The sequence below is a fragment of the Falco punctatus genome (genome assembly GCF_963210335.1).
Source record: "Falco punctatus genome assembly, chromosome: Z".
NCBI classification, from domain to species: Eukaryota; Metazoa; Chordata; class Aves; order Falconiformes; family Falconidae; genus Falco; species Falco punctatus.
Genome location: NC_137586.1, coordinates 9,879,910 through 9,896,377, shown reverse-complemented (window position 1 = coordinate 9,896,377; position 16,468 = coordinate 9,879,910). Strand labels below are relative to the sequence as shown.

Here is a 16,468-nt window from a genome sequence, read left to right as displayed (position 1 = left end):
GATCAGTTGGTGGAACGCGGGGCGGGGGGTGGGTGGGAACTGTGGAGGAGACGGGCCGACACGGAGGTTCTGGTGACGCTGGCTGTTGAAAGCCTGGGAGAGGTTTTTGAAAGAGGTGGAGGAAAGCGCCTCCTTGGGGAGAGGTGTCAAGGAGGAGAGTGGGCACGGGGCCTGCAGAGCCCGTGTGGGGCAGGGCTTGGAGCAGGTGCTGAGTGGCGGTGGCTTCGCGCCACGCCGAAGGCTCGTTCCTGTGCTTGTGAGACAAGATGCATTGGCAAGGTTTTTGCAACAGGTCTTTATTTTGTGTGGAATGAATAAATAGGTGAATAAATAGGTGAAGTCCCGCGGTGGCAATAAATAAGAGTTGAATAAATAAGGGGGTCAGTCAGTGGGGGCTGAGGGCGCGGGGCCGTTGCTGCAGCGGCTGTTGGCGTGGCTGAGGGTAGGCGGGATGAGAGAGGTGGGGCTGGGTCCGCCGGGGCTCCAGAAAGTGTTGTTGTCGGTGTGGTGGGGCCGCGCGCGTGCGCGTTGGCCGCGGTGCTTGGGCTAACGGCGCATGGTGCGGGTGAGGTTGTGGAGGCGTTGGAAGCAGGCGCGAGCTTCGAGGCGGACGTGGTCCCAGGCGCAGGCGCTGTGGTTGTGGGTGTGGAGGAAGTCCTGGATGTGCGTGAAGTACCTGTCGATGCTGAGTCGCTGCCTCTTGAAGAGCGTGGCGTTGGCTGTCGGGCATTGCTCCAGGCGTTGGATGTAGTGCTGTAGGTGGTTGAGGAGGTGGTGGCGCGCGCCGGTGTCCCAGTGTTGTGGGGCGCTGTCGTTGCTGCTGAGGGTGTGGAAGAGGTGCTGTAGGATGCGGAGGGCGGTGGCGGCGGCTTGCTGTGGGTGGCTGGTGTGGAGGAGGGTGTCGGGGAAGCGGAAGGGCGCCTGGTGTTGCTGGCAGGGCTGTGTCGGGCTGGGAGCCATGGCCTGGAGGAGCCGGAGGCCGTCCCAGGGGAAGGTGTCGTCGCCGGGCCGCAGGTGGTGGCAGGCGAGGGCGGTGGCGAGAGCCGTCAGGAGGAGCAGGAGCGGCGTGGCGCCGTGCGTCAGGCGGGGCTGTGGGGTTGCGGGCGCTGTCATGGTGGTTGGGTGGGTGCCGCGTGGGTGTCGCTGTGCAGGAGCCCGGGCAGGCTTGGTGGTGTTGCGGGTGGTCGCTGTGCTTGGTGTGGTGCCGGGTGGCCGGCTTTATGTGGCGCGGCGGCTTCCCCTTCCTCGCTTTCCGATGGCAGCGAGTTTCCGGCTGTGGCTTTCAGTTTTGGCTGGTGGCTGTGGTGGTCTTGGGGAAGTGCGTTGTTGGGGTGGCCGTGGGTGGGGAGAGCGGTGGCGGTGCTTTGGCGGTGGTGTGTCGTGGGGAGGTTGGCTGTAGTGGTCGCGTGGGGGATGCGCAAGCGCCGGGGCAGAGCCCCTGGGGGCAGCTGTGCCGGGGAGGTGTGTCAGGGTTTCCCTGTTGGCTGCAGGGCGAGCTCCGCAGCTGAAGTTTCCCTTCCTGCCCAAGTGTCTTTTCCGCCTGTAATGGCCTGGTGTTGTCCGTGGTGTGTTTTCCTTTCACTTGTGTCTGGCCTTTGTTTTCGTCTTAGCTGGTCTTTCCTTTTCGTGTTGGGAAGGGTTGTGAAGTGATGTCACTTGTCAGAGCGTGGGGAGCCCCCTCCTGGAGCGAGGGCCTGGGGGTGGGGGCGGCTTGGGAGGAGGTGGCTCTGGGGGTAGGCACTTGAGCGTGGGCTGTGTTCCCGCATGGATCTGCCCCGTTGAAGCTGACGGGCACGGGGAGGAAAGGCTTGAGGGAAAAGGAAGAGGAAGAAGGGAAGAGTTTTGCTGCGGTTGCTGTTGCTGCCTTGGCCGCCTTGGCTGCCCGGCTGTGGTGCCGTGGGTGCACGTGCCCGCCCCTGTATCCCCGGGGTCTTGTGTTTTGTCTGCCTCCGGGGCTGAGGTGGGCCTGGAGACGGAACCGTGGCCCGTAAGTGAAGGGTCCCGTGTTTGGGATGGCCTGAGGCCCTGCTCCTCTGAAGAGGAGGGGTGCCCAGGAGTCCTCGGGAGGTGGAGCCGGGGCAGCCGGCGTAGCTGCGGAGCTGTAGTGGCAGGAGGAGGAGGTTGCGCTGGCTGAGTTGTTGAGGTCCCTTGCAAGAGGGAGGATGGCATTGTGCTTGCGTGAGGGAGGCTGCCCCGTGTTTTCTGAAAGCGTGTGGAGCAGGGGAAAGGTGTGAAGGGTGTTGGTGGTGGCGGGCCGGGAGCCACGCTGTTGTCAGGCAGCGTTGTGTTGGAGGGTGCAGTGCTTGGGGTGGTGGCGCGTGCACGGTGGTTGGGCGTAGGTAGGTGCCGTCACGGCAGGAGGTAGGCTGACGTTGGAGGTCGCCGGCTGGACCTTGTCCGTGTTGGCCTAGAACAGCAGAGCTGGCGCTGCAAGGTGTTTTGAAGCAGCGCAGGCAGAGGGTTGTGGTGAGCAATGCCTGAAGCTGCAAGAGCCAGCGACCCCGAGTTGGGTCTGTGCCGTGCCGCTCCTTCCTAGGCTCATGGCATGGTTTGGGATGGGTCGGGTTGGGCTGGGAGGGACCCTCGGAGGTCGCCGGGCCCAACCCGCCAGCAAGGGGCAGGGCCGTCTCAAGTCGAGGAGGTTCTGAGAGCCCAGTCCAGGCTGACCTGGGAGGTTTCCAGGGACGGGGCGCGTCCCACCTCTGTGGGCAACGTGTTGCAGCGTTTTGCCTCCCTGCTGGTTGCAGCGCGCTGCCTTCCTCGTACGGAGCGTGAGCCACCCCTCGTTTGGTGTGAAGCCGGTCCCCGCTGTGGTGTGGCTGCAGGCCCTTTGACCAAGTCGTCGGCCGTCTTTCTTGTGAGCCCCCTGGAAGTGCTGAAAGGCCGCAGTAAGGTCTCCGCGGGGCCTTCCCTGCTGCAGGCTGAAGAAGCCCATCTCTCTGAGCCTTTCCTCGTAGGAGAGGCGTTGCAAGGCTCTGACGGTGTTTGTGGCCCTGCTGTGGACGCGCTGCAAGAGGTGCGAGGCCTCCCTGTAGCGAGGCCTCCAGAGCTGAGGATCAGTTGGTGGAACGCGGGGCGGGGGGTGGGTGGGAACTGTGGAGGAGACGGGCCGACACGGAGGTTCTGGTGACGCTGGCTGTTGAAAGCCTGGGAGAGGTTTTTGAAAGAGGTGGAGGAAAGCGCCTCCTTGGGGAGAGGTGTCAAGGAGGAGAGTGGGCACGGGGCCTGCAGAGCCCGTGTGGGGCAGGGCTTGGAGCAGGTGCTGAGTGGCGGTGGCTTCGCGCCACGCCGAAGGCTCGTTCCTGTGCTTGTGAGACAAGATGCATTGGCAAGGTTTTTGCAACAGGTCTTTATTTTGTGTGGAATGAATAAATAGGTGAATAAATAGGTGAAGTCCCGCGGTGGCAATAAATAAGAGTTGAATAAATAAGGGGGTCAGTCAGTGGGGGCTGAGGGCGCGGGGCCGTTGCTGCAGCGGCTGTTGGCGTGGCTGAGGGTAGGCGGGATGAGAGAGGTGGGGCTGGGTCCGCCGGGGCTCCAGAAAGTGTTGTTGTCGGTGTGGTGGGGCCGCGCGCGTGCGCGTTGGCCGCGGTGCTTGGGCTAACGGCGCATGGTGCGGGTGAGGTTGTGGAGGCGTTGGAAGCAGGCGCGAGCTTCGAGGCGGACGTGGTCCCAGGCGCAGGCGCTGTGGTTGTGGGTGTGGAGGAAGTCCTGGATGTGCGTGAAGTACCTGTCGATGCTGAGTCGCTGCCTCTTGAAGAGCGTGGCGTTGGCTGTCGGGCATTGCTCCAGGCGTTGGATGTAGTGCTGTAGGTGGTTGAGGAGGTGGTGGCGCGCGCCGGTGTCCCAGTGTTGCGGGGCGCTGTCGTTGCTGCTGAGGGTGTGGAAGAGGTGCTGTAGGATGCGGAGGGCGGTGGCGGCGGCTTGCTGTGGGTGGCTGGTGTGGAGGAGGGTGTCGGGGAAGCGGAAGGGCGCCTGGTGTTGCTGGCAGGGCTGTGTCGGGCTGGGAGCCATGGCCTGGAGGAGCCGGAGGCCGTCCCAGGGGAAGGTGTCGTCGCCGGGCCGCAGGTGGTGGCAGGCGAGGGCGGTGGCGAGAGCCGTCAGGAGGAGCAGGAGCGGCGTGGCGCCGTGCGTCAGGCGGGGCTGTGGGGTTGCGGGCGCTGTCATGGTGGTTGGGTGGGTGCCGCGTGGGTGTCGCTGTGCAGGAGCCCGGGCAGGCTTGGTGGTGTTGCGGGTGGTCGCTGTGCTTGGTGTGGTGCCGGGTGGCCGGCTTTATGTGGCGCGGCGGCTTCCCCTTCCTCGCTTTCCGATGGCAGCGAGTTTCCGGCTGTGGCTTTCAGTTTTGGCTGGTGGCTGTGGTGGTCTTGGGGAAGTGCGTTGTTGGGGTGGCCGTGGGTGGGGAGAGCGGTGGCGGTGCTTTGGCGGTGGTGTGTCGTGGGGAGGTTGGCTGTAGTGGTCGCGTGGGGGATATGAAACACTGCGATAGTTACATTTGTGGTGTTTCTGCTGCTTATGTGATTTTCTTGTGGTTTCTCCTTTTCCTTCTGGGCTCTTTCTTGTTCCTGTTGTGTTTGGCTGAATTTCCCTTCCTTCCCATGTCTCTTTTCCTTGTGTAGTTGTACCGTAGTGTTTGTGGGGTTTTTCAGTTTCGGTTTTTTTGTCATTTGTGTTTTTGTTTCAAGACATCATTTCTTTTAACGTATCGGGATATTTGTAAAATGATGTCATTGTCTGGTTTCTCAGGAGTTCACTAAGTCTACTTGTTGTTTGAGAAGATATGGTTGCATGTGTGTCTACAGTCACTGATATTTATTGGTATAGTCTTCATCTCTTTGATTCCATTTCTTTGTTTTGAAACCTCATGTTGATGAGAGGGGTGAGAAGTGTTGTCTCATTTTTAGGTTATTTAACAATGTAGGAAATGCAGGCAGAAACCTTTTTTTATGTAGGGTGAATTTTGCTAGTTTTGCTATGTGAGGAAGTTTTTGTGACCACTGTCACTATTGTGCTGTATTTTTATAGTGTGGAGGAAAAGGTTCTCTACAGACAATTCCATTTTCCAATTTCCAGTGTTCCCCTGTTTAAGTGCATGCTCGTATGTTATTCTCTGATATTACTGGAACTGTCCATTTTCCTTTATCTTTTGTTATTTTTTTGGTGTTTGAATTTTTTATCACTGATTGTGCATCACTTCATTTCTTAATTTTTTTTCAATTTTTTTTTTTAATGTTAGTGTTTTAAGTATTATCTAGTGCTGAGGGCAGGTGGTTTCAGAGGAGGTTGCGCTGGCCTTGATCAGTGATGGCTTTGCATCTGTCTGCAGGAGTGGGCATCTCACAATGTACCTGATCCCTCTTGTGGTGTCGTATCACCTTCATGGTGAAGAAGGATATAATGTGTTTATTCTTTCATGTTTTTATTCCCGATGTTCCAGCCTGTGTCATTATCTGTCTTTTGTTTTCCTGTCTGAGGAGGGTTTGCTTTCTTTGTCCACCTCTGACAAGACCAAGCCATTGAAGTCCCGCCTGCCTGGCATCACAGGGTATTTCTGGTTAGAAGGAACATCAGGGGGACTGTGGTACAACATGGAAGTTGCATCTTGAGTGGTCCTGGTGTGTACCTGAATACTTTCAGTCCCACTTGTTTTCTCGCTCTCCCACTGCATGGCATGTGCCTGCTATGGGAAGGGCCAGGCTCTTTTCAGTGTTGCCCAGCGACAGGACAAGGGGCAACAGGCACAAACTGCAGCACAGGAAGCTGTATCTGAATCTGGGTAAGAACTTCCTTACCTTGAGGGTGACAGAGCCCTGGAACAGGCTGCCCAGAGAGGCTGTGGAGTGTCCTTCTCTGGAGACATTCAGCCCCCCTCGGACATGATGACGTGCAACCTGCTCTAGGAGAGCCTACTGTACGGGAGGGGCTGGAGTAGATGATCTCCAGAGGTCCCCTCCAACCCTGACCATGCTGTGATGTGTTCTTGCAGCATCCTTGCAGCAATGTGGTGGTGGACGTGGTATAACTGTTCATGGAGAAGAACGTCTTTGTCCTGTGTAGGAGGATGCCATAGCTGCTGAACTTTAGTGTTGTCTTTCTCAGGCATACCTGGGGAGGGAAGAACATCTGGAGCAGATATTTTTGGGGTGGTGGTTGGAGGGCCAAGGAGCGGCTGGTGCTGGTGGTGCGTGGGCAGTTTACTTCATGGACAATGCTGCGCTCATCTGTGCTGGTTGGTTTGGACCATGTTGGGTGGCAGTGTTTGAGTGATTTATCTTTTTGTTTGTTAACTGGAGTGCTGGAGTGCAGAAGGCCTAGGCCCGTGCGCTCTGTGTGAGATAGGTCCCCATGGCCACTGGTGTGTAAACACAGTTGTGGTGTCCTGTGTCTGTTGTGGTGGTTGTAGGAGAGCAATGAGCAGTCCTGGGCATCTCCAGTGGTTTTTTGTGTTGGAAAAGACCTTTAAGGCATCGAGTCCAACCATTAGCCCAGAACTGCCAAGTCCACCACTAAACCATGTCCCTAACCACCACATCTATGCATTTTTTAAAGACCTCCAGGGACAGTGATTCCACCACCTCCCTGGGCAGTCTGTCCCAACGCTCCACCATCCTGTCAGTGGAGAACTTTTTCCCAACATCCAACCTAAACCTCCCCGGCACAGACTGAGGCCGTCTCCTCTTGCCCTGTCACTTGTCACCTGGGAGAAGAGACCGACCCCCCTGCCTACACCCTCCTGTCAGGCAGCTGCAGGGAGCCACAAGGTGCCCCCGAGCCTCCTCCTCTCCAGGCTGACCCCCCCAGTTCCCCCAGCCGCTCCCCACCAGCCTTGTGCCCCAGCCCCGGCACCAGCCCCCTGCCCGTCTCTGGACACGCTGCAGCCCCTCTGCGTCCCCCTGGCAGTGAGGGGCCCAACCTGAACACAGGAGTCGAGGGGCGGCCTCGCCAGTGCCCAGTGCAGGGGGACAGCACTGCCCTGGCCCTGCTGGCCACGCTGTTCCCGGCACCAGCCAGGATGCTGCTGGCCTCCTTGGCCACCTGGGCACATGGCTGTTTGGTATTTTTTAAGGTTTCTTGGGTGAGGTTGGTAGCACTGAGATGCTATCCCTTGTCCAAATCTCCACAGGCCTTGGTGGGTCCTCTCTTCGCCTCTTTGAGGTGAACCATGTCCACAGGACCCTCCTTGCTCCTAAGTGCTGTGGTATTGCTGAATGGTTGGTTGTAATATGGGGTGGTGATTTGGAGGTGGCTTTCATGTTTTGGCAGTGAGGGAGGGTGGATGGTGGGAAAGGAGTGTGCAGGGCTGGCAGCATGTCATCAGGACAAGTGTGTGCTCCGGGCGTCTTGCATTAGTGAAAGATGCCTGTGGGCTTGAAGGGCTGTGGTGGGTCCCTAAGAGTGGACTCCTGTATGGAGCATTTGACCAGGGCAGGAGGCATCTATCAGTGGGACAGGCTGCCAGAGGGGTGGTCATCCCTGCCTGCCTTACAGAGACCCCGTCTTTGCCTGTCAGGTACATGAATGATGACCACCTCTTTTCTTTTTCTTCTGGTTTTTTTTTTTGCAAAAAGTCTTTATTTCCAAACAAGTGAATAAATACATAAATATAGCAATATAGATATTAATGGTTAAATAAATAAATAAATAAATAAATAGGTTTCTAGATTTCTGTGGTGAATAGTCACTGGATGAGAGTCTTACAGTCTGTGGGGACCTTCCCCTCCATCAGGGGAGGTTGCAGTCTGGACGGGCAAGATAACAGTATGTATAATAAATACCACCACACTCCCCATTGCCTCACAGTTGTCCATGAGCAGGCAGCACAGCAATTTCCTCCTCCTTCCTTCCCAGTGAAGGTGTGGCCATGGTGCCCATGAGCAGACAGTGCCACAGCCTGGCCCCAGCCTCACCATGGTCATGCCCATCTCTCCATCAGTGCCGGGTCGTGGCCAGAAGAGGTGTGAGCAGCACCGAGAGTGCCAGCCTGGGCTACTGCTGCTCCTGCTCAATCTGTGGCCACTGGCGTTGGCAGGCACGGGTGGGCTTGGTGGTGGGCAGGAGCAGCTCAGCTCTTCATTTGCTGTATGAGTGTGTCCAAGCGTTGGAAGCAGGCGCGAGCTTCAAGGCGGACGTGGTCCCAGGCACAGGCGCTGTGGTTGTGGGTGTGGAGGAAGTTCTGGATGTGCGTGAAGTACCTGTCGATGCTGAGCAGCAGCTTGCGAGGCCCTTGCCTTTTGAGGAGTGTCCTGTTGGCTGTCAGGCATTGCTCCAGGCGTTGGATGTAGTGCTGTAGGTGGTTGAGGAGGTGGTGGCGCGCGCCGGTGTCCCAGTGTTGTGGGGCGCTGTCGTTGCTGCTGAGGGTGTGGAAGAGGTGCTGTAGGATGCGGAGGGCGGTGGCGGCGGCTTGCTGTGGGTGGCTGGTGTGGAGGAGGGTGTCGGGGAAGCGGAAGGGCGCCTGGTGTTGCTGGCAGGGCTGTGTCGGGCTGGGAGCCATGGCCTGGAGGAGCCGGAGGCCGTCCCAGGGGAAGGTGTCGTCGCCGGGCCGCAGGTGGTGGCAGGCGAGGGCGGTGGCGAGAGCCGTCAGGAGGAGCAGGAGCGGCGTGGCGCCGTGCGTCAGGCGGGGCTGTGGGGTTGCGGGCGCTGTCATGGTGGTTGGGTGGGTGCCGCGTGGGTGTCGCTGTGCAGGAGCCCAGGCAGGCTTGGTGGTGTTGCGGGTGGTCGCTGTGCTTGGTGTGGTGCCGGGTGGCCGGTTTTATGTGGTGCTGCCATGGCTTTCCTTTCATCATCATCGCATCTAGACAGAATTTCCCTGTTTTCATTTTCATTTTTACTTCCTGTGTACTTTCTCCTGAGGGCTTGTGAACAGGAGATGGCTCAGGGAAAAGGGGTTGGTTCTTTCCCAGTGCTGCTGTTGGGGTGCAGGGGGAGCCTTGCTCCTGTGCTGTTGTGGTTCAACGGGAGATGTGGAAGCAGGACAGCAGAACCTTTTAAGGCAGCTGTGCTGAGGATGTGTTTCAGGGTTTCCCTTTTCTTTGCTTTTAGAGTTGGCTTTCTTGGTTTGTATTTTCAGGTTTCTCTGCCTACCAACATCCTTTTTTCTTATTCCCTGCTCTGATACTGTTTGTATATATGAGTTATTGCATATTTTCCTTCATTTCTTATTGAAAAATATTTTCAGTTTGTGTCTCTTTTTTTTTTCTTGTTTTCCTTTTCCTTTCTGTAGCGTCTGCAGCTTTGCTGGTCAAAGAGTTTTTCCTCTCCCTGCAAGTATCTTGCAGAGTATTTTTGGGGTATCTGTCATTCCCCTCACCCTCGGAGTTACTTGTCCTCTGTTTATATTTAGAAATAGATTCATAAATGTCACAAAGGATTTTTCATGAACTGTTCATGGAATTACTGTGATTTCCAGATTGGGGGGAGAGGTTATTGTGTTTTGAATGTTGTAGAAATCAGGCAACATTAGGTGTTTGGGTGGCAGGAAAGGGTGGGAATATTTCTTTGATATGCTGGTCCCCTTACATCTAGAAAGCAAAAGTGGGCAGAGTCTCAAGCACATGTCGTCACTGCTTCCTGGGAAGCTTCCAGCAGCAAGAGGCACTGGCTGCTGCTGATACTGCAAGAACGGGGTTTTTCCCAGAGGTTTGGGATGGGGTTCTTTTTTATTTTAACTCAATTAATTCATTTCTCTGCTGATGCTGTAATTTCTCACTGGGTTTTTCGTTGGTTTTTGGTTTGGTTTTGTGGGTGTTTTTCACCTGTGTTTATTACATTGGGATATGCTGTCTTTTCTGTTAGTCTGTTGCAGGCTGCCTGTAGCAGACCTTACAAACACTTTAGGTGGTATGGTATGCGTGGTTCCTAGCCAGCTGCTTGGTGGAGCTTAAGTCTATTCCATCAGACCACTTACCTTTTTTTCAGCCCTTTTCTGCCTCACTTTTTGAGTCTATTCCTAATATGTCAGTTTTGACTTTAGGCACCTTCTCCTGCATGCCTTCTGTAGGTCAGGAAATACCCGTGATTCTCTGAAGAGCAGAGCATCTCTTCTGATCTTGTCCTATGGGTGGGCATAGCTGGCTGGCACTCGTATTTTCTCATATTTTTTTTTGTTTGGAATGCTTGCATGCACAGGTGCGTGGGATAGGGATATCCAGTGCTGATGTGGTTCTCCCAGACCTGAGGGGCAGTAGGAATGATTGCAGTCCCTAGACCCTGTTTTCATGCAGATTTGGTTATATTTTGTCCAGTTCATCTACAGGCAAATGCTGATGTGTCAGTTCCAGTTCATATTCACCAAATCCTGTTCAGACCTTTTTTCCAGGTCTGCTTTTTATGGCATTTTCTCCAAAAGGAGATGGGAGTGCTTCTTTCTCGTTTGTTAAGTGATCCATGCCAGAGTTGATAAAGTGGAATTATCTGGGAAAGGAAAAAATGATAAAATATGGCACTGCTTCACGTTACAGAAAAGAAACTGCAGTACTGCATCTTTGCCAGATTATTTCATGCTGAGTGATGGAGGATTGGGTGTAGGAAACAGAGGAGTGATGTACAGAAATGCAACAAGGTGGAAGGTGCTGTCAACTCTGAGAAAGCATTTGAGGTGCTGGGTATTTTCAGAGAGGGATATGAAGGAGGAGGATGTTGGAGAACATGTGGAAATGGATACTTTACTGGTTAAAGCACTAACTCTTGATGGATTTGAGGTGGTGAGGAGTAAACCGTGAGGATTAGGAGGAAAAATACTTTGTGGAGTACCAGCCCCACATGTGACCTTCACTCAGCTAGGGAAGGGCACACTTTTCTCTTTTTCTCTGAAACTGAGGACAAAATGCTGCTTTGGTTTTGCTAGTGTGTCCAGTCACCTCCTGTAGAGCACCTAGAAGAATGATCTAAGGTGGAGGTCTCTGCATTTTTTGATTACACACCCCATCAGTACAAAATTTGAGAGCACTTGACCTCAGTGTATTTTTTTTGTAATTTCTAAATTACATACATACACTACTGTACTAATATATATGCTATAAAACATATAAAAAATAAAAATTAAAAAAGGATGGAAGGTTAAACAAACACTATTTTTAAATTTTATAAAATTTTATTTATTAATATACCAAAACTATTTTATTCATGCACTCCAGTGGATTGTCTTGTGCACCCCACTTTGGAGACTACTAACTACCCTGAGGTCTCCTGTAACATAGTTTAAACAAATTTTCCAGTCATATGGTAGTAACCCTTTTTCTCCCCACCCCTTTTTTTTTTAATGTTTGTGCTGTTTTCCTAGCTGACATTTCCACTTTTAGAAAATAGGGCATGCTACAAGAGTAAGACCTTTAGACTATATCCATGTTGTGATTACGGTTCTGGCTTGACCCCAGGTCTTTGGGCCGCAGTGACCTGTTGCTCTTTGAGGTGCAGTCTTGCTGGAAGAAGACAGCTCAGAGCTGAAGATTGGGAGGGGAAAGCATTTAGCTGTTGCCTTTAACTTACCATTAAGTGATGAAGTATTTGTATATAATATTAAAAGTGTCTAAAAAAGAGGTTGATTTTAAAGTTGAGGATCCACGTAAATCTTCAGCTCTGCTGTGAGCGCGAAGGTCAGCTTCTGCCCAAACTTCCTTTAGTTCTTCCTTTTTAAATTTTCTTATGCATATGATAATGGGTTTGGTAAGAGCTGTCCACCTGTGTTACAGTTCCAACTATTAATAAACGATGTCTCTTTCCAAGGATTACTACGGAATTACATTCCCTGCTCCTGCAACCTTGACAGGCAGAGATGGGAGCCTTGCTAACAACCCGTACTCAGGTGAGTGCTATTTAAAGACGAGTGTGGTGAAATGTGTTGATTTCTAAATGCAGGTCATCCTGCTGTTGCTGAAAGAGCAACTGTTTTTTTCCCCTTCTGTAAGCAGTTAAACCCATCAGTCCAAACTAGTCAAACAAAAGGGAGCATCTCCCTCTCAACCTTCACACTGACGTTTCTTCATGGTTTTGGTCAGTAATTCATGTGTGATGACTTCTGGGAATAAGTTGGATATCCTTTGAGGATAAGTGTAAAATTGTTAAGAATGTAAATGGCAGTGTCACCTAGTGCCCCCCCCAAGCACATACAAGTGTTTGAAAATATTCCATAGCTTAATCATTCTTCTCAAAATTCATTTGCTTGCCTTCTTTTCTTGGCACTGGAATAGACACACACACCCCACACACCCCCAGCAGCTCCCCGTAGTTCATTACTGCTATTTTAGCACTTGTGTGTTACCAGCAGGAGGTGCATCCATCAGGCTCTCTCTCACCCTCCCCAAATCTAATGGACTTTGTTCCTGGAAGCATGTGTTCTGAGAAGCCTTTCCTCGTGCTTGCTCTTGCTCTTCAGTTATCATTGTGCAAAGATGACATTAACGCCATCCAGATTTTTGAGCCAGTGGTTTTCATCCTGCCATCTGATTACAGCTTAACGCCTATGGCTACAGTTTTATAATTCTTGTAATGATTGTATTATGTGTTCTCATGCTTGTTGGTAACCAACAAAAAGAAATACTGGTTGGGAATGGGATAGATGCAATTGATGTATGTAATCTCCCTAAAAAACATAAGAACATGCTGCTCTGTAGGCTACCAGAAAATGCAAGTGTTCAGGAGTTTTCTGCTTCATAATCATTTCTCTTGGGAGGCTGCTTTTGGATTAATAACCAAATTTCCCTTCCTACTTCTTCAATAAGGTGGCCCACGATGCAAGCCTTGCTTTCCTGGCCTTCAGCTACTGTCTCCAGAACTTTGGTGGTGTGAGGAACCGGACATCTTAACTAGTCATGCTTGACAAATAAACAGACATTGACAAAAATATGCCCATCACTGCCTGTAAATCCTAACTTGCTTTAAGCCCATGCAGCTTAGCTAATCAGTTTAACGCCTAGGAGAGTCACACTTTAACCCAACAACCATTTGCTCTTTGGCAATTTGCCATACTTCTGCTTTTAGCATGTTTTATTGCAATGATCTGATACTAGTGAATCTGCTCAGACGCTGTGAGATAGGTAAGTATTGGTATCTCCGTTTTACCGATGCGTTAGCCATGGCACAGAGTTCTGTGCCACGAACAGGCAATGTCCCTGTGGCCATCAGGAACAGAGACAGGGAGTGCGCTTCCCGTGAACAGCTGCAGGCTTTCAAGTGTAGCATGTGCTCTCTTCTGTAGTTGTCTACTTGTATTCAGAGGATTTGAATCCTTAGAGTCCTTCACTTTTGGAGTAGTTTTGACAGCGTTTCTGACCAGTGCTTTCTTTCGCAGGTGATGTAACAAAATTTGGCCGTGGGGATTCTGCCTCCCCTGCTCCTGCTACCACACTTGCCCAACCGCAGCAGAACCAGACGCAGACTCATCACACGACTCAGCAGCCCTTCCTCAACCCGACCCTGCCCCCAGGATACAGCTACACTGGGTTACCTTATTACGCTGGTGTGCCCGGTGTACCCAGTGCATTCCAGTATGGGCCGACCATGTTTGTAAGTGTAACAGCCTGAACTGTAACCTTCCCTTCATGCCTCTGATTTTGCTCTTTATGATTCTTAGAATCATGGAATGGTTTGGATTGGAAGGGACTTTCAAAGATCACCTAGTCCAACCCCCCTGCCATGGGCAGGGACACCTTCCACCAGACCAGGCTGCTCAAAGCCCCATCCAGCCTGGCCTTGAACGCTGCCAGGGATGGAGCATCCACAGCTTCTCTGGGCAACCTGTTCCAGTGTCTCACCACCCTTGTCTTAAAAAAAAATCTTCCTTAGATCCAGTCTAAACCTACCTTCTTTCAGTTTGAAAACATTGCCCTGTGTGCTGTCACTGTATGGGCTGGTAAAAAGTTTTTCTCCCTCTTTCTTATAAGCACCCCCCCATCTAGTATTGAAGGGCTGCAATAAGGTGTTCCTGGAGCCTTCTCTTCTCCAGGCTGAAAAACTTCAACTTTCTCAGCCTTTCCTCATAGGAGAGGTGCTCCAGCTGTTGGATCATTTTTGTGGCCCTCCTCTGGACCTGTTCTGAAAGGTCCGTGTCTTGCTGTACTGGGGACCCCAGAGCTGGATCTGGTACTGAGGTGGGGTCACATGGGAATGGAGTAGAGTCATCTTCCCCAGTCTGCAAGGGATTTCCAAAAATGTGCAAGCATGAGAAAATAGTTTCAGTCCCTTCCCCAAGAAAACAGGAAATTTAAAAGGCCAGTACTCATGGACTCCTATGCAGGTTACTGTGAATAGCAGACAGCTGTAGCTCATGGACTCGGTGTTCCTGAAAGCTCTTACTATAGTCTCTGGAGACTGAAGGGGAGACCCAAATCTGCGTGAGCTGAGAGTGCCTAGGAAATCCTTTTGAGGATGGAGGAGGCCCCATTAAGTCAGAAAGCTGTGCTGCTAGTCTTAGGAGGAAGAAGGTTATTTGGGAAGAGGTGATGCTCCAGGCAGAGGGGTAGATAAGTCTGGTTTAGGGCTCAGTAGGGCAGTGTTCCATGCAGCAGCCTCAGGGCAGGAGTTGATGTTTTATTTGATTCTGGAGGGAGAGCACTGCAACTGCTCCTTCTTGGAATTTGCTGTTTACATTCAGCGCATGAAAGAAATACGCAGCCTGTTCTGAAAGGAGGTTGCACTGCAATCTGAGGGGCAGCTGTAGCAGAAAACGTGGGGCTTGCACACATCCACTACAGCGAGTTGCTGCTGAAAGCATGAGTGCTGTCTCCCATTCCATCCCAATACTCCCAACTCCAGATGGAATTTCCTCCCCCACTAGATGGCAGAGGGAGCTTGTGTTTTGCGCGACATTCCCTGTTAACAGCGCCTTTTGTTCCCTTTGTTCAGGTACCTCCGGCATCTGCTAAACAGCACGGAGTCAACCTGAACACCGCATCGACTCCCTTCCAGCAAGCGAGTGGCTATGGGCAGCACAGCTATGGAACAGGTACGCTTACCACTGCGCTTTTCATGTGAGGGTCTGCAGAGCTGCTTGCACACTGTAACACCTTGTCTTGTACACACCGGCAGGCTATGATGACTTAACGCAGGGAACGGCAGCTGGAGATTACAGCAAAGGAGGCTACAGTGGGTCATCTCAAGCACAAAACAAATCTGCTGGCACTGGACCTGGGAAAGGTAACACATGAGACTTAAGGATGCTCTTCAGTGGGATTTAGTAGGGTAGAGTCCCAGTGCTGTGCAGTCAACACAGCAGCCAGCTCTAAACAGGGTCACAATCCAAGCTGTTTCTCCATCTCCCGTATGCTTTTTTAAATGTCCCAAGTGTTCCTTCTAAATCTTATGACTGGACTTTGCATAAGGTTTTTTGTGGCCGATGCGCAGATTTGTCCACAATTATATATAGGAGAAATGGTAAGCTGCTTCCTCTGCCAAAGTTTTCTTTGCTGAAGAGTAGTGGTCCTACAGCAGTGCCATGTTCTTGAAGCCTGAGCAGTTGGATGCTGCTACTCAAATGGTCCTGTGCCAAATCATGACAAGATTTTAATTTTCTTGGTAGACACCCAGCATAGCCGTGTGTTAGGGGCAAGCAGGGCATCTCTGGGCTGCTGTTTCAGCTGCTGTCTGTAAACCCTCTAACTTATCACGTTATTTCATGCCTGGAAATGTTTTCTTTGTGACTGTGAAGGCTGAAGAACGTATACAGCTTATAGGAAAGCTTTATTCTGCACCTGCTGGTTAGAACGGAGAAGTGTGTGCTGAACTGCTTACCACTAACTAGTTCATTGTTGGGCTTAACAAATACCAAGCATTTGCTATGCATTTGAAACACCAACTGGACTGTCTTCAGCCAAGAGTGGCTCACACTTTCCTCTGTAGAGGAGCAATCCAAAAAGGAGCAATGTCCTAGGAAGGGTACAACCTTAGAGCAGTGCAAACCCTCCAAGTCCAGTCCTTTGATCACTGGCCAAAGGAACCACTGGTTTTATTCCAATCCAAGTGGAATTATTAGAGCCAGTCTTTCTGAGACAGTGAATAAGTGGCTGCTTTGAGAGTCACCTTGCTGGTAAGTGGGTGTTTCTAAGCCTGTTGCGGCACCAGCTGGTCCAGGTGGAAGCCAGCCTGAATCAGTGATATTCTCTCTGGGCAGAGGAGCATTGCAGACTTCACCCTACTGCAGGGTGTGAAAGGACAAGGGCTCAAATGTATAGCAGATGCTGGGTTTCATCACTCAGTGCACTACTGGAAAGCTCGTGAACACTGCAATAGAGCCAAATGCATCCCTAATCCTAGGGGAAAGCTGGCTTTTCGTGAGCTTAAATGAGTGTGCAGTGCAGCCAGCTGCTGCCTGGTGAAGTGCATTTGAATCCAAGCGGTACTGGGTCATGGATGTGGGTGATTTATCCTGGTGGACTGTTTTCCCATTTTCCTGTGGGAGCGAAGAGCCGAGCCCTTTCTTCTGTTCCCATGTGGGGTGCTGTGGATGTACGAGCATGGAGAGCCCTGCTGGGCTGGCCAG

The 16,468-nt window shown here is 52.1% G+C and overlaps 4 protein-coding genes across 10 annotated transcripts in view; 1 reads left to right on the top strand and 3 right to left on the bottom strand.

Annotated features, from left to right (window-relative positions):
• The window catches only part of UBAP2 (ubiquitin associated protein 2), a 133,794-nt gene that overhangs the window by 113,863 nt on the left and 3,463 nt on the right, over positions 1-16,468 (top strand). For all 7 annotated transcript variants that reach the window (XM_080371154.1, XM_080371153.1, XM_080371152.1 and 4 more), the window contains 4 exons: positions 11,719-11,797; positions 13,283-13,497; positions 14,836-14,935; positions 15,019-15,126. In XM_080371154.1, coding sequence (XP_080227280.1) covers positions 11,719-11,797; positions 13,283-13,497; positions 14,836-14,935; positions 15,019-15,126 — 502 coding nt within the window. The remainder of the gene's footprint in view (positions 1-11,718; positions 11,798-13,282; positions 13,498-14,835; positions 14,936-15,018; positions 15,127-16,468) is intronic.
• On the bottom strand, positions 37-2,560 carry LOC308056193 (interferon-like). Its single transcript, XM_080371199.1, has one exon. It carries the CDS (start codon positions 1,111-1,113, stop codon positions 547-549), a length of 567 nt encoding a protein of 188 aa, XP_080227325.1. The 5' UTR covers positions 1,114-2,560; the 3' UTR covers positions 37-546.
• LOC308056202 (interferon-like) lies at positions 3,089-4,182 on the bottom strand. Its single transcript, XM_080371208.1, has one exon. The coding sequence runs from the start codon at positions 4,165-4,167 to the stop codon at positions 3,601-3,603; it is 567 nt and encodes a 188-aa protein (XP_080227334.1). The 5' UTR covers positions 4,168-4,182; the 3' UTR covers positions 3,089-3,600.
• Positions 8,060-11,712, bottom strand: LOC308056189 (interferon-like; the record flags this gene model as incomplete). The annotated part of the gene is made up of 1 exon (XM_080371195.1): positions 8,060-11,712. Exon 1 carries the CDS (start codon positions 8,639-8,641, stop codon positions 8,060-8,062), a length of 582 nt encoding a protein of 193 aa, XP_080227321.1. The 5' UTR covers positions 8,642-11,712.

What these genes read in the sequence shown, in the direction of transcription:
- LOC308056202 (XM_080371208.1), bottom strand. Translation starts at nt 4,167, where the DNA reads ATGACAGCGCCCGCAACCCCACAGCCCCGCCTGACGCACGGCGCCACG.
- LOC308056193 (XM_080371199.1), bottom strand. Translation starts at nt 1,113, where the DNA reads ATGACAGCGCCCGCAACCCCACAGCCCCGCCTGACGCACGGCGCCACG.